The sequence below is a fragment of the Hemicordylus capensis genome, chromosome 2 (assembly GCF_027244095.1).
Source record: "Hemicordylus capensis ecotype Gifberg chromosome 2, rHemCap1.1.pri, whole genome shotgun sequence".
Lineage (NCBI taxonomy): Eukaryota > Metazoa > Chordata > Lepidosauria > Squamata > Cordylidae > Hemicordylus > Hemicordylus capensis.
The window spans coordinates 327,838,599-327,863,119 of NC_069658.1; the positions used below are offsets into that span (position 1 = coordinate 327,838,599).

At 46.0% G+C, this 24,521-nt stretch overlaps 1 protein-coding gene across 1 annotated transcript in view; it reads right to left on the reverse strand.

Moving 5' to 3' along the window:
* The window catches only part of RBM5 (RNA binding motif protein 5), a 42,870-nt gene that overhangs the window by 15,248 nt on the left and 3,101 nt on the right, over positions 1-24,521 (reverse strand). The window contains exons 4-14 of the mRNA XM_053293812.1: positions 24,005-24,166; positions 23,011-23,080; positions 22,459-22,532; positions 20,232-20,315; positions 18,024-18,084; positions 17,804-17,869; positions 11,523-11,683; positions 11,007-11,104; positions 10,535-10,622; positions 8,503-8,580; positions 8,340-8,412 (exon numbers count right to left, since the gene is read on the reverse strand). Of these exons, the coding sequence (XP_053149787.1) occupies positions 8,340-8,412; positions 8,503-8,580; positions 10,535-10,622; positions 11,007-11,104; positions 11,523-11,683; positions 17,804-17,869; positions 18,024-18,084; positions 20,232-20,315; positions 22,459-22,532; positions 23,011-23,080; positions 24,005-24,166 (1,015 nt within the window). The remainder of the gene's footprint in view (positions 1-8,339; positions 8,413-8,502; positions 8,581-10,534; positions 10,623-11,006; positions 11,105-11,522; positions 11,684-17,803; positions 17,870-18,023; positions 18,085-20,231; positions 20,316-22,458; positions 22,533-23,010; positions 23,081-24,004; positions 24,167-24,521) is intronic.

Here is a 24,521-nt window from a genome sequence, read left to right on the forward strand (position 1 = left end):
TTCTGACTCATGGAGGAGGCTCAGTCCTTTTGATGTAGGTACAAAGCCATCTACAGACATCTAACCTGTGCCACTCCCACTGTCTAGGGTGAGTGGGGTGAGGGCAAAAAGGCAGCAACACAATGTCTTGAGAGATATGAAAAGAGGATGCCACTTTGGGGATGAAGAAAGGGTCGGGACAAAGTCTGACTGTATCTGTAAAGAAGATGCAGAGGTCCTCCTGGACTGACAGAGCATTAATTTCTGAGATACACCAAGCTAAGGTAAGATGAGGATATGAACCTCAATGTTTCTTGCCCTGTTTGGAGTGCACAGAGTACAGGGAAGACACCTCATGTTTTAAAGGTATTAGGACAAAGACCATCGTCCAACCCTACCTGAAGGAAAGAGAGAAATTCCTATATTCCCACTGAAGAGGGAACACATTTTGTTCTTCGACACTGGCCTTCCATGCAGCATCATATATAAGATTTGTAGCTGGCTTATGAGATGCTAAAATAGCAGAAAGGACACTCACAAGTAACTTACATGGGAAATGAGTCCCCGCTCAGCATCCATGTTGTAATTACATCCAGTTCAGGCTTTGGTAGTGAAAAGGACCCTGTGCAGGTACATCTGGTTCTGCTGGCAGTCACTATGGAGGGCAAAAGGCAAGTTGAATCAAGTCCTAGAATCATGGCCCCTTCCAATAATGAGCTTTGAGGATGTCTGATGCTCACACAATCGGATTCTTCCAGACAACACAGGAGTGGTAATGGAGGAAAAGCATAAAGGAGAAGGTTGGGCCAAGGGGCCATGAGTGCATCTGTCGCCCATACTCCCTCAGTCAGGAAGTGAGAAAAGAAGTGGGGAAGCTTTGAGTTAATGGGAGACAGAAACAGGTCCACCTGTGGAGTCCTGAAATAGTGAATAAACTGACACCACACCTTCTGAGACAAACTTCACTCAGCCTCATTGAGATCCTGATGACTGAGCCAATATGCTCTGATGTTTAATATGCCTCGAACATGTTGGGCAACTATGGACTGGAGATCCAATTCTGCCCAATGAAGAAGCAGCACTTCTTGTTGGAGAAACCAAGATCTGGTCCATCCCTGGCAACTGATGTGAGTCCTAGCAACTTTATTGTCTGTCCTTACCAGGACGTGTTGGTGTCTCAGACATTGCTGAAAATCCTGCAGGGCCAAGCAGATGGCCCTGAGTTCCAGCCAATTTATGCTGTGTCTCTTCTTCTCTAGCGTCCACTTCCCTTGAATTGTGTGGTTCAGGCAGTAGGCTCCCCACTCTGATAGACTAGCATCTGTGGTCAGACGGATCCTGGAAGGTTCAATGTACAACTTCCCTTGGGAAATGTTGTCAGGCTTGGTCCACCAGAGTAGGGAGGGATGTAGGAGGAAAGTGTTTAGGACTGACCTGTGTAGCCTTTTCACAACAGCGAGCTGGAATGCAAGAAGCGTCCTGCAGAAGTCATAGATGCAGTCTGGGCCATGGTGGCCTCTAGAAGGCCTAGGAGTTGAGCCTGGCATTTTGTGCCTTGAGAAGGGAAAAGACTAGACCAGTGTTTCTCAACCTTTTTGGACTCAAGGACCGCTAAATCATTTTTGCAGAGTGTCAAGGACCGCTACATTCTTTGTGTGCAGTTTCCCGGACCAGCAGTTAGTAAAGGGGTTTCAAGTTTAATTTTATGTTATATATCTAACAGATATGACATCTAACATTGCAATTAAAATAATATCATAAAATAAAATTTGTTAAACAATAAACTGTATTTTATTTACATACTATTTACATACTCATCAAAATGCACACAAGAAATTAAGTTAATGTGAACATTAAAATTTTAAAACTACATGTTTACTTGCTACATGTTTACTTAACCTTTTCCGATTCTTTTCATCGTGTGTGCATCATCACTTATCGGGGGGAAATCCCAGGTGCCCGATATTGTTGTGCGTGCGCGGAATCTTAAGACTTTCCCCTTCTTTCTCTGCAAAGGTGTTTGCTTGTTTTGCTGGGAAGGGAAGGTTGCACTGAAGAGGCGATTGCACATGCAAGGGCTGGCTTGCTGTGGCGGCCCCAAGCCAGAGGAAGCGCGAAGGGGGCGGGACTCAGCAGAAATGTCCACTCCAGTCCCTGCTGCTGTAGTAGCTGCGGCTGAGGCGGGGCTGGAGAGCGGGGGAAGGCGGGATGGATGGCTATTGCTAAGAGACGAGGAGGGGAGCCGGACTTGTTTGCCTTTAATACGGAGACTTTGAGGCTTAAGAAAAGGCGGGGAAAGGTGCTCCCCTCTCCTCCTGGCAGAAGAGCTCAGGGAGGTGGTGTGTGGCAGGAACCTGCATTTTGTCCAGCTTGCAAAGGGAGAGAAAGGGTGCCTTTTAAGAAGGTCCCTGGAGGAGGAGAGAGGGGAGGCAGCGGGCGTGTGTGGCGCTGTATAAAAGCGAGCCGGCAGCTGCACGCACCCGGCAGTGCCGCCCCTTTGCTCGCATCAGGCGCCGCTTCTTAAAAGGCACCCTTTCTCTCCCTTTGCAAGCTGGACAAAATGCAGGTTCCTGCCACACACCACCTCCCTGAGCTCTTCTGCCAGGAGGAGAGGGGAGCACCTTTCCCCGCCTTTTCTTAAGCCTCAAAGTCTCCGTATTAAAGGCAAACAAGTCCGGCTCCCCTCCTCGTCTCTTAGCAATAGCCATCCATCCCGCCTTCCCCCGCTCTCCAGCCCCGCCTCAGCCGCAGCTACTACAGCAGCAGGGACTGGAGTGGACATTTCTGCTGAGTCCCGCCCCCTTCGCGCTTCCTCTGGCTTGGGGCCGCCACAGCAAGCCAGCCCTTGCATGTGCAATCGCCTCTTCAGTGCAACCTTCCCTTCCCAGCAAAACAAGCAAACACCTTTGCAGAGAAAGAAGGGGAAAGTCTTAAGATTCCGCGCACGCACAACAATATCGGGCACCTGGGATTTCCCCCCGATAAGTGATGATGCACACACGATGAAAAGAATCGGAAAAGGTTAAGTAAACATGTAGCCTCTTAAATTAAAGCCCACGAGGAGCAGTGGGGAAGGGGCGGCAGGGAGATATCCTGCCGCCCCAATTACACTACGAATTACGGGCACCAGAACAGGAAAGTGGTGGGAGGGGTAAGTAAACCCTCCCGCCCTCTTAAATATACCCCCCCACCCAGTGCCGGACCGCAGTTGGTCGAAGCAAACACGGACTGCACCAACAACCGCCATCTTCCCGCCTCGGCACCTCACTTAGTTTTAAGCCAGTAAGTTTAAGCAGCTCACCTCATCAAAGATCTCACACAGAACACCTTCAAGCGACCAGCAACCACCCGATTCCTCCACTCACTCACTGGGCCATCTTCCCGCCTCAGCACAAGCCCCGCCCCTGCTCCACCCCTATTGGCCACTGACGTTCCAGGAGCCTCGGAAACTGTGTTACTCAACAATGTTGAGTAAGGGGGGCGATGGCAACCCGGACCCGACCGGGATGGCAGCATGTTTAGTGCAAGCTTTTACTGGGGATTGAAAAACAAGCCTATTCTTCGGGGAGCCCTGCCTTCCTAGTCGTGGACCGGCACTCAAGCCTCCGCGGACCGGCAGCGGTCCCCGGACCGGCTGTTGAGAAACACTGGACTAGACAGACAATCTTGTGGATTTTCTCCTAAGGGAGGAAGAGCTTTGATAGTCTTGAATCGACGATGACTCCAAGGTGAAGCAACTGCTGTGTAGATGGCTCTTTTCCAGATTGATGCAGTACCCATGTTCTTGAACGCAGCCTAGTGTAGTCTGAATGTCTAGGCAAGCTAGTGATTGTCCAAGTATGCAAATATATGAAGTATATGGTTGTCATATACAAGTAGTGATTGCCCAAGTATGCAAATATGTGTATGCAAATATACCCTTCCTGAGGAAGGCTATGATTGCCACGGGTAGCTTGTTGAAGACTCTTGGGGACTGAGCTAGGCTGAAGGAAAGGGCCTTGTACTGGTAGTGAGTTCTGTTGTAGGCAAACTGGAGTAGCTGGTGACTGGCCAGGTGAATAGGCTTCCTCCACATTGATCGATGCCAGGAAGTCAGATGGTTGAAAAGCCTGAATATTTCCATGTGAAGCCTTTGAGTCTGAGAAGCCTGTTGAGATGTCTTATGTTTAATAACACTCTGATATCTCCATATTTCTCGGGAATGGTAAAATGAATGGAGTAGAAACCCTTTCTTCATTGGTCTAGAGGGATCTTTCCTATGGCTTTAATTGAGGGCTGCTCAACTTTGGCGCTCCTGCAGATGTTGGCCTACAACTCTCATAATCCCTGGCAATTGGCCACTGTGGCTAGGGATTATGTGAACTGTAGTCCAAAAACAGCTGGGGGCCTTAGTTGGGGTAGGAAAAAACCTGCCCCTTGGACTTTTTTGGAGCTCTATGATGTAACCTTCCTTCAGGATGATGAGGAACCATCTGTCTGAGGCCTCCCACTCACAAAAAGCAGCTCTAAACCATCCTCCTACTTGTACTGGTGAAGTGTAAGGAGCTCTGTCAGCCTCTGTGGGATTGAGAAGGCTGAGAGGAACGAAGAGCTGACTGGTTTATCGATCTGGACTGGAAGCACTGCTTGTTCCAGGAGAAACGCTGGCCCTTGTGTGTCTCTCTCTCTGAATCTGCAGTTCTAGCAAAAAGGGCATGAAAAAAGGGATGATGTCCTAGGGGGTCTGTATTCTTCTTTCTTAGGGGCTGAAGGAAGAGCCTCTCTCTCTTATCCCACATTTGCACCAGAATGTCCTTAAGTGTGTCATCTTCAAACAGCAGACCGAGGCGAGATTAGCGCAGGAGGTGGTATCTACTGCTGTGTTTAAGCCAAAGGTGATGTGTGGCCACAACTTGGGAGGCTATGGCCCTGAAAGAGAAACTTAAGATGTCCAAATTTGCAGCTGTCTTCTGAATGTTTAGCATTGGTTTTTTGAGCCTGTCTGAGTCAGAAGGTGGTGAAGAAGCTCCGTGGTCCACAGTACAATGGCTCTGGAAAAAATAGATGAAGCAGAAGATGCTCGAATGGTTTAGCCTCTTGTGCCTTCCTGAGGGCAGTTTCTGCTTTTTTATTTGACTGATCTTTAGGGAGTTGTCACCATCCTTTGGTAAGATGGCACCACTGAACAAGGCCACAATTGGAGTATCTACCACAAGAGGCTTAATCTGTTTCATAGTGAACTGAAGGAGAGTATAATATTTATTAAACGTGGCCTGGGTGCAGTAAGCTGTAGCTAGCCGTTTCCACTCTGTTAGTATCATCTCCGGAAAACAGTCTGGAAAAGGAATGATATGGTGAAGGGACTTCTGTTTAGGAAACACAACAGTCCCTTTATATGATGGCTGAGATGAAGTCAGTCTAGAAGTTTACACCTTGAACACAGCCAGAACTATATCAAGCTATATTCAAAATGGCTGATGGGAGCTTCAGCAGGAGCTTTTGGAGGGAATCAGGAAGGCTGCTGCTTGCAAACTACCCGAATTTGCAGCTTCTCGCTGAGGGGAGCCCCCACTCCAGAGGTGCATATAGCCTTCCTTTTCATTTTAGCCCCCTCAGCCTCCTTCAGATGTTTGGTTGTTCTTGCTACCTTCCCCACCCCTTTTTGTTTTGTTTGTGTGCAGCTTGGCAGAAAAAACAGTGGTATTAATCATGTTTTTAGAAGCCCCAGCCCCTTTGGTCAGTGTGCAAGGTGCGCGATCATGCTGAGGATAAACCATATGGGGTCTCTTGGGGACTGAGGAGATCCCCCTCTTGGGATCTCTGCCTCTTGATTCTGAAAAAGGTCCCTCAGAAAGGGAACCTTTCAGCATGTTGCCTAAGTTGAAGACATGCCTGACTGTGATCAATAGAGTCAATTTCCAAGAAAATAAAAAGATAAAACAAATTTGACCTCACCAATTAGTAAATTAAAAATCACTTTAGTAAATTCCATTTAGAAGAATAAAGGAAAGAACTAGCCTGAATTAGCCTGAAAACAGCAAGTAGAACAAGAGCTCAAACCAAGAGCTGTCTAACAGAACGCAACAGGACTGGAACTGGAGATTGAGTGACAGCTGCCTAATCTAGCTACTAGCCTGCCAGAAACTTGATTGGTCCTGTCTTGAAGCAAGCAGAGGCTGATAAACCATCACGTTGAAGATGACCTCCCTCTACCATGGAAAAGGGTGGGGATCAAGAGAATCCCAATTGGAATTTTCTAAGGACTTTTACTGTTAGCCCTGATTATTTTCATGAGTTCCCTAAAAGGAACTCTCGTTCCCTTTATGAGCAGAGGAAGCTGATGCTGAAGAGTGTTAAGTAGAGGGGAAGAATAGTGGCTGGAATACTTCCTTTCCCTAGAACTCTTCCTGCCCCTCACCAAATCTTTCTTTAAATCCTGGAACTCAATAATAGGGGCTGTTTTGGCTTTCGGAGGTGGCGGGGGTGCTCCCGCCCCATTTCCCCCGCCAGTGCTCTGTTGTATCAGAGCCCCTCGGGGCAGCAGCGTACCTCACTCCCGTTGCCGTCCTTGGCCGCAAGTGATTGTGCCCAGCGCGTGCACGCACACCAGACGGGCGCGGGCACACTCAATGGTTGCACGCACGCCTGGTACTTCCAGCCGAGGACAGCAACGAGGCAGCAAGGGAGGCATGCTGCCGCCCCAAGGGGCTTTGATACAACGGAGCACCGGCAGGGGGAATGCGGTGGGGTAAGTGCACCCTCCCCCACCCTCTCCAAAACGTGGAGTGGCTGTTCCAGGAACATCCCTACTTAATAAGAGCTTTGAATCCTTGCACAACCACTTCCTCTGATGAATGGGGGTGGGTGGGCGCTGAGGGCAGTCAGCAGGGCTAGGGAAAGGGTTGGAAGGTCTCTGTCACCAAGTAACAAGAGTTGGTTCACTGGATCAGCAGATGGCAGCAGCATTTGTTGCATTTCCGTGCCTTTTCCCAGAGGCATTTGTTGGCTTTTGGCACCTTTTCCCAGCAGCATGCTCCTAGACGTTTAGCTCTCTGGGCACATGCGGTCTTTCAGAGCTCCCTGCTGCTGAGAGACTGGAGCTTGTAGAGAAAGGCCCAGCAGGAGGCTCTTGGGGGTAAAAATTAATGGAGGATGGAGAAGAGGGCTCAATCTCCAAAAGACTCTCCTCTTTGCTCTGTTCAGAGTCTCTAAGCTGCGAGCTAGCCCTCTGCTGTGCAAATGGTAAGCGAATGAGAGGACCAAATCACACTCTCAGAGCTTCCTTTAGTAGCCACAGATGGGGAGGCCCCAGATAAACCAGCCAAGGCTGTGGCTTGAGCTGCTCATTTGACTGAGTTTTAAATCTTCTTTAAAATAAGATTTCTAGTTGCCTTAGCCTGGCAAGATGCCATAAAGGAGATGAAAGTAGACAAGGAATCAATTTTTAATGAAGTAATATTGAAGAAAGAAAAAACCCACAAGCCTCAAAAAGGTAAGAGATTACCCAAGGAGTGGCTGTCTCTGGAGCAGGCAGGGCAGAAAAAATTGGTGGGGTTCTTTCTGCTGGCTCTTAAAGCCTTGGCTAATTAGCAAAGGCTCTGCCTTTTGGGGCTCGTAGGAGGCTGGTTCAAATCCCCGCTGGTACTATATTGAGCAGCAGCGATATAGGAAGATGCTGAAAGGCATAATATCATACTGAGGAGAAGGCGGCAATGGTAAACCCCTCCTACCAAAAGAAAACCACAGGGCTCTGTGGGTGCCAGGAGTCAAAATCGACTTGACGACACACTTCACCTTTAGGAGGAGTTAAGGATGCCCCTTTTCACCAACAGAGAATGAGTATACCATGTTATTCTTGAATCTCAGCTTCTTCACAGAGGGAACTCTAACAACAGAAAATGTCTGCTGATATTCTGATCAAATCCGTACCCATGACAGTTCTATCATTTCATCTGCTGGTTTCGTGACTTAGGCCTCTTAAGCAGCCTCCAAGAACTTTATACAGGTTTTCTAGATTAAGAAATATCTTCTCTCTCTCTCTCTCTCTCTCACACACACACACACACACCACCCACCCTTGTTTGTACATTCCAAAACATTAAAAACAAACAAACTAGAGACTACTAACAGTTCTTGATGAGTCACCATTCTACAAAATGCAATGCCTAAATAATAATACTTTATTCATTGTCTGGCCAGGCAACGTCAGAACTGGCTTCGTGATGGATGCAGATGGTGGGAAGCCAACAGCGCTCAACTGGGTGGAATGTACACAAGACTGGTTCGAGCCAAAGCAAAATGAAGCTATTCAATTCAGATCATGGATAACAACAAGGAGAAGCAGAATTTTCAGTTCTGTAATACAAAAAGTAAGCTGGTACCTGATACTGTAGCTGTATCTGTGTCCAATGCTCCTGCCTGATTTTGGTAAAACTGCTGATAATCCTGGGAACACTATGCAAGGAATTAAACCATGAAGTTAGCCTTATGTTGTAAAAGATCCTAGCAATGTAAAAGTGTTATACTGCTACTATTCATATGTACCTGAGTGTACTGGGTGTATCCATCCTGTCCTAGTTGGAGGTAGTTGAAGTCAACTGCGCCACCTTCTCCACTCTGAGGCTACAAATTAAAGAGGAAGTTAATTAAATATAGTAGGCAGACTGAATCGTTGACACTTGTCTGAAAGGTCATTCTCCTCAGTGATCAGGAGTGTATCCTTAAGTCGGGTTGGTCCTGCTCCCAAGAAAGGGCCAACAACAAAGCAGCTCAGATATCCCATATAGGAGGGGATACTCATTGCCCTCCAGGCTCCCAGGTTACTGAATTTCTCTGGTGCAAACAGCCAACAACTAGAATAAATACTGGCAAGCCAAACAGTAACAATACAACCAAGGGAAGGACCGACCCCCTAAGGAATGAGCTGTGACCAGCGCAGTACCTCAGATGACAGCCCCTCCCCAGAAAGGAAACTGCCCAACAGCAGAAAGCAAAGACCCAAACAGACCAGATACTGAACTTGAATAGGCCCATTACGCTCCTGCCCACGGAGAATGACTTTTCAAGTAAGCTCTAGTGATTCATTCTCTCTCAGTGCAAGAGTGTATCCATAGGTCAGGACATGCAAAAACCTCTCCCAATTAACATGAGGGAGTTCAGGGTCTGGCCCTCACTGAGGAACCACTTGCTCAAAGACCCCTCTTCCAAAGAAGGTATAAGAGCAAACTAAAGACCGCAGCTTGCCCTTCCAGCTCAGCAGCAGCCCAATAATCTCTCTCCCCCGCAATGGTGGGGAATTGGTCGTGAACACAGCAGGTGATGTTAGGTGCACAGGCAGTCCCTCAATTGCCCTGAAGGCCTGGAGAAGGACCGTAAAGTTCCCAAGGGCCAGCAAATGTGGCCCAATTGGGATACATCAAATGTGAAGTCTTAGTAGCACCCAACAGCCCCAGGGTTCAAGGCGCTCACAAATATACCGTAAAGAACGCCATCATCTGTATGATCCCCACCACATGTTGGGTCATCTGGAGAGGACTGTCTCCAGATGCCACCAGTGCGTTTGGTGGCGACTCAGGACCAGGCTTTCTCTGTAGTCTCTCCTAGGTTGTGGAATGCACTCCCCACAGAAATTTGTGGGTTAAACACACGATCGGCCTTTAAGAGAGCCCTTAAGACTTGTTTGGTCTGGCCTTCCAGGATTTTAATCGTTCAGATTTTATGGTTTCACATCTGATTTTTTAATGATTATATTTTGTTTTTAGTTTGTAAACTGCCCAGAGCAGTGTAGAAATGTAATAAATAAGAGATTATAGAAGCCTCAGGGCCTCCCTGACTCTGCAGTGCTGGCTCTGCAGATAAGGGCAATCACCACTGAAGAGACACCGAGAGGCCACCGTTCACTCCAGCAAGGGCTCTGATCAGGACTCGAGGCCACCCAGTTGATTGGGGGGGGGGGGAGAGCCAGGCACCCCTCCTCCCTCAAGCCTCTCCAGCCCCCTCCATTTGAACTCATGAGTCCACCAAAAAGGTGGGGAAATCCTTTGGCTGGCTCATGAGACACCCTTATTGCAGCTATTGCTGTGACAATTCTGATCTTGCCTGTACCCCTCCAGCTGCCTCTTCCACATGGTGTGAAAACCTCAGGCAGACTGTCCCAACCGAAGTGGAGGGACTCCAAGGTGCAACCATGGCCCCCAATTGAGATTTGCACAGCTCACAGCATTTGGAAGAGGCAGACTCATCTGAAAGGGAAGTCTCTCTTGCGCTGCTTCCTTCACACTCCACCATCCCAGCGAATAAATGAGGTTTGGCAGGCTAAAAGCGAAAATCCCAGCTGACTAATGCAGCACTTCGTCTTTTCTCTCCTAGAGACACAGGGACAGACAATGCACTGAGGATCCTGCTCTGGAGCTAGACATGGCAGAAACTGGAAAGCAGTGGGTATGCCCTCCTGCATGGGATATCTGAGCTGCTTTGCTATTGGCCCTGTCTTGGGAGTAGGTAGGAGGACCAACCTGACCTATAGGTACACTCTTCCACTGAGAGAGAATATTCAAACAGCTGCTAAATCTCCTACCTGAGTAGATGACCATTGGGCTGCAGCAATGGCTGTACTAGCAACAGAGAAAGCACTGACACGATTACCGTCTGGGAGAAGCAAATCCCTGAAACAAGGTACAAACATGAAAATAAATACATTTTTCATAAAATTTATTGGATATTTCAAAAAGCTTCAACACATGTGACATTTCAGGCACAAGTAAATTATGGTGCTTGATCTGTGGCCCACGAAGTTCAAAAGGCCACACCTCCTCCAAAACCCTAACAATAGTTTCTTTCCTCTATCCTAACCAATTTCCCTCTGGGGATCAGGGACCTCTGCAGCTAGGAAGAGGACACCAGGTGACAATAAGTCTTCCATTCATGAGACTCAATATTTAAACCTGCCAATTGTGTAACAAAGCAGCATATACATTTTCAATTCTACATCTTTTGAACAAGATGTGACAAATCTTTTAATAGAGGAAGATCAGCAATGTATAACTCACTTTCTGGCACTCTTTGCAAAATCCACACCAATTGTTTTGCCATCTATTTTCAGAGGTGGCTGAAGACTCTGCAAAATCTGCAATAGCTGAGAAGCGTCCTAGAAAGAAGATCATGGTTGATATGGGACAAAGCTCAATATGAGAACAAGTTACCACTGAGAAGGAATTATATCTAGGGCACTGAACCATGACAACTTTAGTTCAAAGACTGGTAATGGTGTGCTTCTTTCCATAAAAGGGAATCCACAGCCCATAACACTGATGGATAACTGAACTCTGAAGACTCCCCATCACATTTAAAAGGTGTCTGTTCAGGGCTAAAGGTCATTAATATCCTGGCCTTCATTTAATAAGTCATGTACATAGTATTTCAACACAACACCACCCAATGGAATCCCCACCCCAAGGGTTTCTACTACTTCTCCAAAAGCAAATACTATTAGGAAACAAGACTTTTATTTCTTGAATGGACATACATTAAATGTGATATCAAAGTGAAATAGAATACAGTCTTACCATTGCCGAAGACAACTGTACAAATGCAAAGCCTCTATTCTGCTGCGTCTGTTTGTCCTTGATTAGTCGAATGTTGTTTACTGCCAGTGAAGCATATGGTGACAGAGCTGTCATGATTGATTCTACTACTGTGTGAGGAGCTATGTTTCGGAGAATAAGTGCTGGGAAGAGAAAAATGAAAGTTGTTACAATAACTATTTTATATACAGGTAATATTTTTGGGGGGTGGCACACAAAATCCATGATAAAGTAAGAAAGGCCTCTGGTATGATAATACGCATGTTTGGGAAAATGCTCAAAAGGTGTTACACAGTTAGATTATATCTTCAATCCATTCTCCCTCAGACGAGGATTGTATCAGAGGATCACGGGTTATCACGACCTACTGCTCAGAGACAGCTCCAATCAGAAAAGATCTTCCTAGCAAGAAGGAGGAACAACCCCCTCGTCCTTCAGTCATTCGCCCTGTCTCACTCCAAGCAGGTGCCTTTTTTCGCTTCGCTCCATAGGATGGTTGTCGTACTCTTTTAGGTTCTGTTCCTTCTGTCGCATTCTCCCTTGGCTGTACTGGGCTAGTCAGGATCTCGGGGAGACGGTTGTCCTAGTGTGCATGCTCGCAGTCTTGCTAGCACTCACGGCAGCTATTTGGAGGGTGATGGAAGCCCAACCTTCGCACTGTGAGAGGGAGGCTTCTCCCTTTCTCTGAGGACTTGGTGGCCACGGTGACATGCCACGCCGAGTGGGCTGTGGCTACCTCACCCGCACCCAATACTTGGGCCCCCGCAAAGAAAGGCAAGAAGCTCTCAAAAGAGCAGAAAGCAGTAGTGCGCACGGCCAAGCGCATCGTGCTGTAGGCGGCTGAGGAGCCCCAGCCACCAGTATCTGCTCAAGCTGAGGGGGAGTCAAGTGGGATGGCCCATTCCCCACCAACGCTGCAGGAGGGGAGTTCGGTTCTCGGTGGTCAGTCGGCAGATGGGGTTCTTCAGCTAGGGTTGCATGGGGTCTCCTTGCCAGGTGAGCCGCCCGCCAAACGCTCCCGCCCTTCTGCGGCAGTTCAGGAACCGGCGCCCTCAGGAGCGGCCGAGAAAATTCCCCCCAGTTTTGCTGCTCTTCTCAGGCAGGTGGTGGCAGAAGAGTTCGAGAAACTCGTTCCCGATTTGGTGCAACAGATTCCCGCCACCGCAGCTGCCATTTTGAGTGGGCGGGAGGCGAGAACGGCTGCCAGTCCTGTACCACAGCCATCCACCTCTGGGCTCTCGCGGGAAGAGTTGGGACCCCCTAACCTGTCCCCTTGCACCCCACAGTGCAGGGACCTGCTCCTTCTGCACCCAGTTTGTTCTCTGGGGGCAGTGGAGAGCGGTCTGATGAATCTGACTCCGACAGAGAGGAGGGGGAACTGTCTGGCGATGAGGGGAGAAATTTGTCGCCATCTCAGGCCCCCTATAGGCTGTTTAGTCAGGCAGACTTCCCAGTGCTCCTCCATAAGGCACATAAATCTCTGCGTCTGGAGGGGTTGGTGCCTGCCCCTCAGGACACTCCTGAAGGGGATCCAGCAGTTTTCCCATCCCTCAAAACCCCAGAGGTGGTGGTGCCTTGTCCACAGCTTTTCCTGGATATCATCCAGGGTGAATGGGACCAGCCCATGGAGAGCAAGGGCCCTCCGCCTGGGGTCAGACGCCTTTATACTATCTCCAGGGCAGTAATGGACAAACTCCAGGTCCCCCTGGTGGATAAGGAGGTTGCGTCCCTTGTTACTGGGGCAGTCCTTCCCAGAGATGGTGATGAGGTGTTGTGTAATGTAGAGGACAAGAAATGTGATGCTTCCTTACGCTGGTCACATGAGGCCTCTGCACTTTCTGTGCAAGCTTCTGTGGCCAATTCTATATTTGCTCAGGCTTCAGTCCTTTGGGTTAAGGAAATTCTGCCCCTGGTTCCGCTGGAACTAGTAGCCCTTAGGCAGAGCCTCAACAAGTTGGGCAAGGCCTCTGCCTTTATGGCTGATAGCTCTCTTGATGCCATTCAATTATCGGCCAGAGCCATGGCTTGTGACATTACAGTTAGGCGCCACTTGTGGCTTAAGAATTGGAAAGTAGATCAAAAATCGAGGAGCAATTTGGCCAATTCTTCCTTTAAGAGGGGTAAGCTGTTTGGCAAGGCATTAGAGCTGGTGTTGATTGAGACGAAGGATAGGAAGAAGGCGATGCCTTCCTCAGCGCAGCGACAGGATCGTAGGCCGTTTTCAGCTAATTCTCCTTCTTCTTCCTCCAGCAGTTATGGGCATAGGGGGTTCCAGTCTAATTTTCGTCCCCGGCAGGGCAAACAGGACAAGTCTACCTGGTCCAGGTCCCAAGGTTTTACCCGAGACCGCCCACAATCGAAGTTCCAGCAGTCAGGCCAGTATTCCAAGTCTGAGTTCAAGCGTCCCACCTCCCAATGACTCTGTTCCGGGGCTGCAAGTGGGTGGCCGGCTGGGTCTCTTTGCACAGGAGTGGTTGAAGATGTGTGCAGACGCCTGGATTCAGCACACTAACTCTCACGGCTACAGCCTGGAATTTCTGTCACGCCCACCGGACCACTTTCTGTCCTCCCCTCGGTCACACAATCCACTCAAGCATTCCCTGATGGTGAAGGCCATCCACTATCTGCTCAGCATCAAGGCGATCGAGCAGGTTCCTTTAGCGGACGTGGGGCATGGAGTCTATTCTCTTCTCGGTGCCAAAAAAATACGCAGAATGGAGGGCCATCCTGGATTTAAAGTTTGTCAACTGCTTCCTCAGAGGGAGGTGTTTTCGGATGGAGACCCTTCGTTCCATTCTAACGGCTCTTCAGGAGGGGGATTTCCTGTCCTCAGTAGATCTCAAGGAGGCGTACCTCCATGTCCCCATCCATCCACTAGACAGGAACTTCCTATGCTTCGCCTATGCAGAGGCTCATTATCAGTACTGGGCTCTCCCCTTCGGTCTCTCGACTATGCCAAGAGTATTCACCAAGATCATGGTGGCACTTGTGGCGCACTTGAGAACCAAGGGGATCCCATCTGTATCCTTTTCTAGATGACCTTTTGATAAGGTCACCGTCTCGTCTGAAGGCCCCAGGGGAGGTCAAGGAGATCCTTGCGGTTCTAGCAGCTCACGGTTTTCTAGTGATTTTCAAGAAGAGCTCCCTTGTTCCCCAAACCAGGGTTCAGCATCTGGGGGCTGTCATCGATTCGACACAGGGAACTGTTCATTTGACCAGTGAAAGGCGGTGGAAACTATACAATGCTTGCCGCAGGCTGCGGCTTCGTCCTCACTCAAACATTCTGAATCTGTCCCAGTTGCAGGGTCTGATGGTTTCCACAATTGGGATTGTGCCCTGGGCACGTTTCCATTCTCGACCCCTCCAGTGGCTTCTCCCACCAGTGCAGGAACTGGTAATGACCAGGTCCAGTCTCAGGATACCCCTGACCCCTCATGTGCGGCTCTCCCTGGATTGGTGGATGTCTCAGGCTATTCACAAGGGGGTAAGCTTTCTCCTGGTCAACTGCGTTATGGTCACGACCGACGCCAGTCTTCTGGGATGGGGAGGTCATTGCGGGCGGCTGGTTGCTCAAGGTCGATGGTCGGAAGGGGAATGGCTCCAGTCACTCAACTGACTGGAACTTTGGGCCATTCGGCTTGCCTTTGTCCAGTTCCTTCCCGAAGTTCGCAGCCGTCATGTCCTGGTCCGCACCGACAGCACGACGGCCAAGGCACACCTCAACCATCGGGGGGGATGAAGTCTTGGGCACTGATGTGTGAAGCCGAGACCCTGCTGCATTGGGCAGAAAGGAACCTGTGTTCACTGGAGGCCGATCACGTCAGCAGGGTGGACAACACGGTGGCAGACTGGTTGAGCCGCTCTCAGTTGGACCAGGCGGAATGGGTTCTGGACGATCAGGTTTTCCAGATGATCATTTGAGGGTTCGGAGCTCCCCTGGTGGACCTGTTCGCGGTCCCAGCCAATGCCAAGGTGCCCAGGTTCTTCTCCAGGTACCCGTCCCCAGGGGCGGATGCCTTGCTATCCCCCTGGCCCCGGGGCCTGGTTTATGCCTTCCCGCCCGTTGCTGTTCTGCCCCGAATGGTGCAATGGATCCGTCACCAAAAGGCAGAAGTCATTCTTGTGGCTCTGCACTGGCCGCGTTGGCCCTGGTTTTCGGACCTGATTGCCCTGTCAATAGAGCCTCTTCTGCCTCTCAACAGTCGGTCTTATCTCCATCAAGGTCCTGTTCTCCATCCAGACCCAGAGTGGATCAATCTTCATGCTTGGCGATTGAGTGGGAATCCCTACTAGTCTGCAGCTACCCTCCTGCAGTTCGAGACACCATCTTGGCTTCTACGCACCCATCTACGGTCCGTGTATATCAATCTACCTGGCGGGTGTTTTCTCGGTGGTGTGGCTCCTCGTGAGGGGACCCTTTGGTTGCTTCGGTCATGCAGGTTCTGGGGTTTTTGTAGGCGGGCCTTGATAAAGGTCTAAGCCCCAACACTCTACATCGTCAGCTGTTTGTTATCGGATCCATGCTGCAAGTTCCAGGCGTTCCTTCTATGGCTGGGCATCCCCATGTAGAGCAGTTTCTGAAGGGTGCGGCGGTCTTGAAGCTTCCCCCTATCCATCGTTTTCCCACTTGGGATCTCAACCTGGTGCTCAAGGTCCTAAGGCTGGCCTATTTCAAGCCACTGCAAACTGTGTCTTTGCGTATACTTACCTTAAAGGTTTTATTTTTTTATAGCCATAACCTTGGCTCGACAGGTCTCCGATCTTGGTGCCCTGTCAGTAAGAAAAGAGTTGTGTCTGGTTTTTCCAGACTATGTGGTGCTACGCACAGACCCAACCTACCTTCCCAAGGTGAACTTGTTATTTTACAGAGCGCAAGAGCTGATGCTTCCTTCCTTTTGTCCCAGTCCCTCCTCGCCTAGGGAGAGAGACTGGCACAAGTTGGATGTCCGTTGTGCGATACATATTTATTTATGGTGCACGAAACCTTTTAGGGTTTCTGAGTCCTTTTTTGTTTCCTTTCGAAACTGCTCGCTGGGCAGGAAAGTTTCCACTTCCTCCTTATTGCGCTGGATCTGTCAAACCATTCAGCTGGTGTATGTTACAGCCAGGGAGGCCGTCCCTGTGGGCATTACTGCTCACTCTACTCGGAGTGCAGCTGCCTTTGCAGCCCTCTCTACCTTGGCTCCCCAGCCGATATTTGTAGGGCTGCCACTTGGGCTTCCCTCTCTACCTTTGTCAAACATTACAAAATACATGATTGGGCTTCTGCCGATGCGTCCTTTGTTCGGCGTGTGTTGTAGTGGGTAGTCCCCTCATAGGATCAGACCCTCTGTTTTTCCCACCCACATTCAGTAACAGCTTGGGTATGTTCCATGATCCTCGGATACAATCCTCGTCTGAGGGAGAATGAATCCTTGGCACCCACCTGAATGGTCATTCTCCTCAGACGTATGGATTGTATCCGACCCACCTGGGTTGTGTTGTCTGATCCTGCTCCCCATCTTTTTGTCCTCTTCCACTGTACCCTGTATTTCTGTGGGGTGGCGTTTTTCCTCCTCTGGCTAGTTGCCTCCTCGAGGGGGTAGTTCAGTGTTAGGTTTAGAGCATGGCGTTTCTGCTAGTTTGCTGGACCATTTTTGAGGTATTCTTATCTATGTTTATATTTCCTTGCTTTGTGGGTACGTTGCTTTCCTCTCTTGTTCTGCAGTGTTTTCTTGGTATTACCTGGAGCATCAAAGCGCTGTTTTATCGACTGAAGGACGAGGGGGCTGTCCCTCCCTCCTGCTAGGAAGATTTTTCTGATTGGCCCTGTCTCGGAGCAGTAGGTCGTGATAACCCGTGATCCTCAGATACAATCCATACATCTGAGGAGAATGACCATTCAGGTGAGTGCCAACGATTCATTATCAATCATGGTAAAAGAAATGCACTTTTCTGTGAAGCTTTTGGCTCAACCCAGTTCCTATACTATAATGTAACAAAGCCTAAGTACATGTAGAGAAATAATTACATATTCCTCCCCTTATTGCAGCTGTTACAGCAACAATTCGGAGCTTGCTTGTACCCGAAGCATGTGTGTGCTTCTGCAGCTTTGAATCTTGTTACTGACCAAGTGTTCCTCTTTCACTTCACAAGAGAAATAATTCTCTGAACAAGTCTATAACTCCTGTACAAGACATGGAGTTGGCATATTCTTAGGACAGATGCCTTGGCCAACAAACTCACAGGATAACAGAAACTTTCAGAGATGGGACTTGACTTACTATCACAGTAGTAATCCACAGACTGAACAGCCTCAGCTCCTCCAGGTGGCACCTCCTGTTCTGAATCTTCACATTGAAAAAATATGGGGGAAATCATTTAATCCAATAATAAAACAATGACATGACAAGAGATGCCCATCCTGGCAGAAAAGGCATATGTATAATTTATGATCATGAAATAAAGTATCTGAGTAATACAATGTACTCAAACAAAACTTACCAAATTTATCTGCTCCACAACGGAAGCATTTTAGTCGCCTCCTGAAGTTGTAAAGGCAGCACTAACAAACAAACAAACCCAGTACATTTTAGATTACACAGCTGATTAGACATACTCTAGGACATGCCACATATATACCAATTATTTTCAAGTAAGAGTTACAATAAACTCTTCTGAGATTACCATCACAACTGTTGCTCTCCAGTTACTATAACGTAAAACCATTACAAGAATGGCAAACTTCTAAAGCCAGCAAGTTGGGTATGTGTTGCCACCGATCAGCTTAGAGCCAGTTCTTTTGCAGAGCCCAGCATTCAAGACAGAATATATGAAGTTGTTCTTCAAATCACCACCAGTCTTTTTAAGAGGCTCCTATCACTGCTAATTTTAAAGATTAAACAATGTGCTCTGTATGTAGTCAAGCTTTAACTTCTCTATCTACAATCCACTCTGTAAAACACTTGAGGGAAAACCGTTCATTGGAAGGAGACCAAGAAGTCCAAGTCTATGGAATTTCTAAGACCCGAAGACTGTCACTATTAAGCACAATTTTTACACAGCTACTCAAGGGGAACAGACTAGAGATGCTTAAAATGAATCCTAGAGAAAGATATAAAGGAAAGAATGGATGCTGAGGGAAGAAACCACAACCTTCAAATGGCTGGATATGGTAGGCAGAATATTACTTTGGCCACAAGTGAGGATTGATATTTGCTATGAGCCGGCGGGGAAATGCTTGACTAACAAGCAGAAGGTTGCTGGTCCAAGTCTCCGCTGGTATGCACCTATATCAGGCAGCAGCAATATAGGAAGATGCTGCAAGGCATAATCTCATACTCCACGGAAGGAGGCAATGGTAAACCTCTCTTTTATTCTACCAAAGAAAACCACAGGGCTCTGCGGGCACCAGGAGCTGAAATTGACTTAACGACACACTTCACCTTTATGAGACAGCATCTTTGTTAACCTATTAATGCTCATCCCAATTTGTGGAAAAATTCAGAACCCCTTGTTTTATCACTAATGACCTTGTCTGAAGTGTGGATACATGGACGATTGCAGTAGCAACTTCTGTGATTATCAAAGGCACATCTTGTGAGTCTTCTACTCATAGAGGTAGCCACTATAATTTTTCGTGTCTCTCTACTTCAGGTATTATATTACTCATGCAAGCAAACTACTTGCATTTGTAGTTGTTTTTACAGAGGATAGTCATTATCAATAGTTCTAAGGGGAATATATCTTGTGGATGAAAGCTTTTCTGGAAGCTATTAAGATCTGCATTTCCTCAGTTGACTATTGATTTTTAACACTATTTTTTAATTTCTGAAAGATATTTAATATATCTGAAAAATGCAACAACTTTTTTACAACAAAAGCATTCATCTTTAAAGCAAGTAGTTAAAGGATCATCGGGTTATGTATTAAATACTTGTAGAGCAAGTGTAAGAAGTTCCGCTCACACTAGGGTGAATGGTAAATTTCCAATCTCCCTTTCCCTCTGAAGACCCTGTGCCCTTCTAAAATATTTCCAAAGATGGGGGAGCCCTCTTGAGCAGCACACCATGTGGTACAGGGTGACTACAGTAGAAAGGGGAGAAAATCACCCTTCCTCCTTGCACAAGTGGAACTTTTTCTCTCCAGACTATGAGCACTTAGGATACAAACCCAGTGATTCTACAACTAGTTGCTTTAAAGCTGAATATTGATACTTATATAAGATCTACTAAGAACAAAGGCCCATAGTGGAGACAGCTGTGTAGACATTCTCATCTGTAGTTTTGGATAAGACCCCAAACTTGGGTATTTCAATATGGGCAAACAATATTTGGAAGTCACTTCCTAATTCTAATCCATCTGGAAGTTCTCACTCTATCAGAATACACAATGCCAGCTCTTTTGGAAAATGAAGATCATGATGGCCTGTTGCCATCATATTACAACACAAGTTTTTTTAAACTGCTATTTAAGTTTTTCCAGCATTCCCTATGAATAGCTTGTTGAACTGTCTGTGCTCATTTGTGGTCAGACTGATGGTATTTTAATACATTTTGTTCGTCTTATCGTATCAATTGCCCTAACTTTAAATGTAATTTAAATATAATTAAATTTAAATCTATGTAACATACACTTCTATAAGAATGGCCCACTACAATGAAGTTCTAGCATAGCAGCTAGCAGAATTTCACCTGTGTGGGAACATCTTACCTTGTTACAAAGCCAGTCTTCAAATTTAGGCCTGGGATTGCTGTAGTGCATTGCAATTTGTTTCCCCTGGATCACCAGTTTTTTCTGCAAAAAAAGCACATTTAGTTATTCCAATTTCACAGTATGTGTGTCCATTTTCCCAAGGCAGAGCACACTTCGGAGGATTCAGTGCTCATGAATTAAATGGACAACATATGGGGAGGACGTAGAGAACCAACCACCGCCACCTACGCTCTGCCCATCCAATCCTGCAGGACGACACGGGCAGTAAGAAAATGGGATATGCAGTAAAAGTAAACGGAATCAGGGAATGTTGATCAAGCTGCCAAAACTAAGCGCTGACATGGAACCAGGAAATGTCTCAAAGGAGACCGAGTCCTAATGGCATAGCAACACACTTCTTTTTGAAGTATTGTTAAGTGACTGCTTCACTTCTTCCCCAACTCCAAACACCCTAGAGCTTTAAAACTTCCAACGATTTGGTTGTTTTCTTCATGGTGTGCCCCTTTGAAAGTACAGTAATTCCCCTAGTTACAATTCCTGGAGACTGAATTAGATGTCATGAACTGAACACATGTTCAGTATGAATCCCTTTTGACTAATTCATCAGTTCACATGAAAGCCTGTGTAAGAGGTTTGTGTTCTTCAGACAGTAGCTTTCACCAATAACTAGGCTGCCACTGAAGTTTTGCCAATAGGATAGCAGTTCATTTTGTTTTCCGTGCCTCTTCAAAATCAGTATAAAGCATTAGCTACTTAAATTTATACAGAGAAGCCAAGTTTATACCGAGAAGCCAAGTTCCTGAGTTTTTAAACTGATCTCTATCTATGTTGAATTCCATGTACCCCCTAACTTTCCACATGTCTGTTATAGCTTTTCATTCAGAGAGATGCACCTTGAAGTATGTCTGGGGGTGTGTACATAGAATTAAAATGGGCCAAACCTAATTTAGCTGAGAGTTGTTAGAAACTGACTTTCTAAATTATTAAAAACCTTAAAAGATCTGGCAGATCTAGAGTGCAGATCTCATCCTTTATTGCTACAGTTTCCCGAGGGAAGAGGGAAAGGTTGAAGGGCCCAGAACTCACTGGAATATGCACACACAAACAAAAGATGTTGGCATATTTACAATATATCATGTTTGTCGGAGAGTAAACAGCATCAGGGCCACTAGGGACACTCAGCTACTTTTTCCCTAATACTAGAAAATGTATGGTTGTTTTTGGAGTGAATTTGAACTTGACTCAATATGATGAATAAATATAGCTTTGTATACATTAAAATTGTGATTCATAATTTACTAGTAAGGTTAATTTATGCACCAGTTTTTGTACCACCATTACATGCTATGGACATTATACAAGGCAGTTAAAGCATGCAAGGATTAAGCTACTCCTTCAAGCTTAACTGCTGTGGTGGTTACTCATGTTCCATAGATTTTGACTTCTATTAACCAATATGATAAATGGTAAAATTCAGCACAAGATGCTTTTTTCAGTCTTAGAAACAATAGTTGCTTTTTTACTCTGTTTTAGTCTCTCCAGCAGCTGCATGGATCTAGGTTTACAGCAATTTAGTGGAATAGAAAATAGTTTGGGTACAACAAACTGGTAAACAAATAACATACCAATTTATTGGGAAAACACAGATAAATAATTCACTGTGCATTAGATTATCCATTTTTGTTGGTTGCATTATTCACATTCTTCATTCTATGCAATACTTGCCTTTCTTAAGTTTGAAGTCACACTTTAAGTGAAACTGAAAAGGCATGTTCATTACTTGAAAGTTGCAACCATTTCCATATTCAGGTTTCATAGATTGCATTTTCACAGCTAGCATTTGCGTAAAACACACAACCAGAATACTGTAGTGTTTTGAAAATCTTGTTTGGCTGAACACTTAAGCAATTATTGTAGAAATAATTCTCGAAGGGCATCGATCAGGTTAAGTACTTAAAACGGTATGTTAATATCACTATCAACAATGCATAGTTTACACATTAGAGATGCATGCTGATTCTACAGATGGCTAGGCAAAATCAGTTGGTGAGGTCTAACACTATTTCATCTTGCTTAAAAAATTTTAATCTATACAAAGCTTTTGATCTTTAGAAGTCACGGTTTTGGAACAAACCACTCCTTCAGTTTTTTATTTATTCCTTTTTAAAAACTGTACAGACTTGTTCCATTTTCAGGAATATCTAGACTTGGTGAGTGAAGCAACCTGATTGGCTTCCATCCAGCTGGTAGCATCTTGAAAGTGATAAAACTCCACGAAGGCGAAACCACGGCTTACACCTAGAGACAGCATTCAGATATAGACGGGATACTTGTGTTAGTCAGTTCCTTTAAAACAGGTGAATCTCTCTCCAACTGCTTCATTACTTCACGACAAAGCAGTTTTATAAATGCGACGTCAACTCTGAATTTGCTTCTTGTTTTGCCATGGCAAGGAAACCAAGCTGCCTCAACAGGCTACATTCCACCTGAATGGGATCCATGTTTAAAGATAAAACATGCAATAGACTACTAAATTTTAAAAATCAATTTACAGTAGTGTTACTTACCGATACTTTTTAATAAATATATATATATATATATCTTTAAAATGAAGGTTTCTTCCACTATCTATAGCCTTTCAAAAGGCCAAATTCCTTATCCATGGCAAACCTTTGATTTGTCATTTGTACTTGCTGATGTGGGGCACTTTTTTGGAAATTGTTTTAGGCCTGGGGAAGAGGAAGACAATGCCAAGATAATAGGTTAGATTTCTCACCTGTCTTTCTCTTCATCAGCCTCACATCTGCAGGCCGAGGACCTTCACAGGATTCAATGATCTCTCGAATCTGTATCCAATTTTAATAAAATAGAATTAGTGTTTTTAAAAAAGTTTGGCAATGTAGAGATTGGGTAACTAATGACTAAAATGTTTACTTAGTATTCTCTTTACTACAGCAGATACACAGAAAATCAAACTAGTTTTATTTTCAGAGTGCAAGATTAAAATTAGCAAGTTTAACAGCAGGCTGCTTGATAAATCCAAGACATTTATCCACAAACAAATTCAAGGACTTAAAAACAACCCAGATATAATGTGATCTAGTTCAGAGGTGTCAACAGAAAGTTTCCAGACACATACACTTTTATCATCCTTGCATCCAGATCCTATACACATTTCTCTGTAAAGACCCACTGATTTCAATGGATGTGACCTGCAAGCAAGCATACATGGTAGCTATACAAGCATAGCTACTTTTCTAATTCAGCTCTTAAATTCCAGGTTTTGTTGCTATACAGAGAAAAATGTATTAACATTATTGACCACCTTTGGTATGATCAAGTTCCAGAGATTTACAGGAATTATATGGGAATCCATATAAGGAGATCCCTAGAAATCCTTTCTGTACTTTTTCTAATAAGCATTTCTAGTGAGGAAGCTGTGAGGGGAGGGAAGAGAAAATGAGAGCTGGTAACCCTCCCTCACAGCTTCCTGAATACTGTTATGGAGCCAGTTGGAATCAGCAACCGTCATCACACCCACCCATCCATTGATGAGTGCCTTTTTGTATCTCAGAAACCCTGTGTGTACCTTACACGGGCGGATCACAGACACAGAACCCCTATGCGTTCACTTGAGAAGATGAAGAAATCAAACTGTTAAGAAAGCTTATTATAAAACTGAGTGCTTTTAAAAACTGTAGATGCTACTTTTAAGTAATAATGAATTTTAATTCACTCCACACGAAGTCAACTGTTAAAATGTTACTCACATCATAGTCTGTAACAGTAATAGGTAGCCCACGCAACATGATGGTCTTGCTCTCTTTCTCATCATTAATGTCATTTCTATAATCATTTTCTCCATAGTCACCATCAGAATGATACCCATCTTCTGATTTATCACTATTACGGCGCTCACGTTCACGTTCCCTCTGCCAAGAGAGCATGCAGATTACAAGTGGATGCAATGACACATTACAGGGTCATTATAGCATTATACCTATTTAGATAAACATACGACACATGAAAGCAATCAACATCTATAAAGGTAAAATGTGCTGTCGAGTCTGTGTCGACTCCTGGTGACCACAGAGCCCTGCGGTTGTCTTTGGTAGAATACAGGAGGGGTTTACCATTGCCCGCTCCTACACTGTGTGAGATGATACCTTTCAGCATCTTCCTATACCACTGCTGCCCGATATAAGTGTTTCCCATAGTCTGGGAAACATGCCAGCAGGGATTCAAACCAGCAACCTCTGGCTTGATAATCAAGTCATTTCCCTGTTG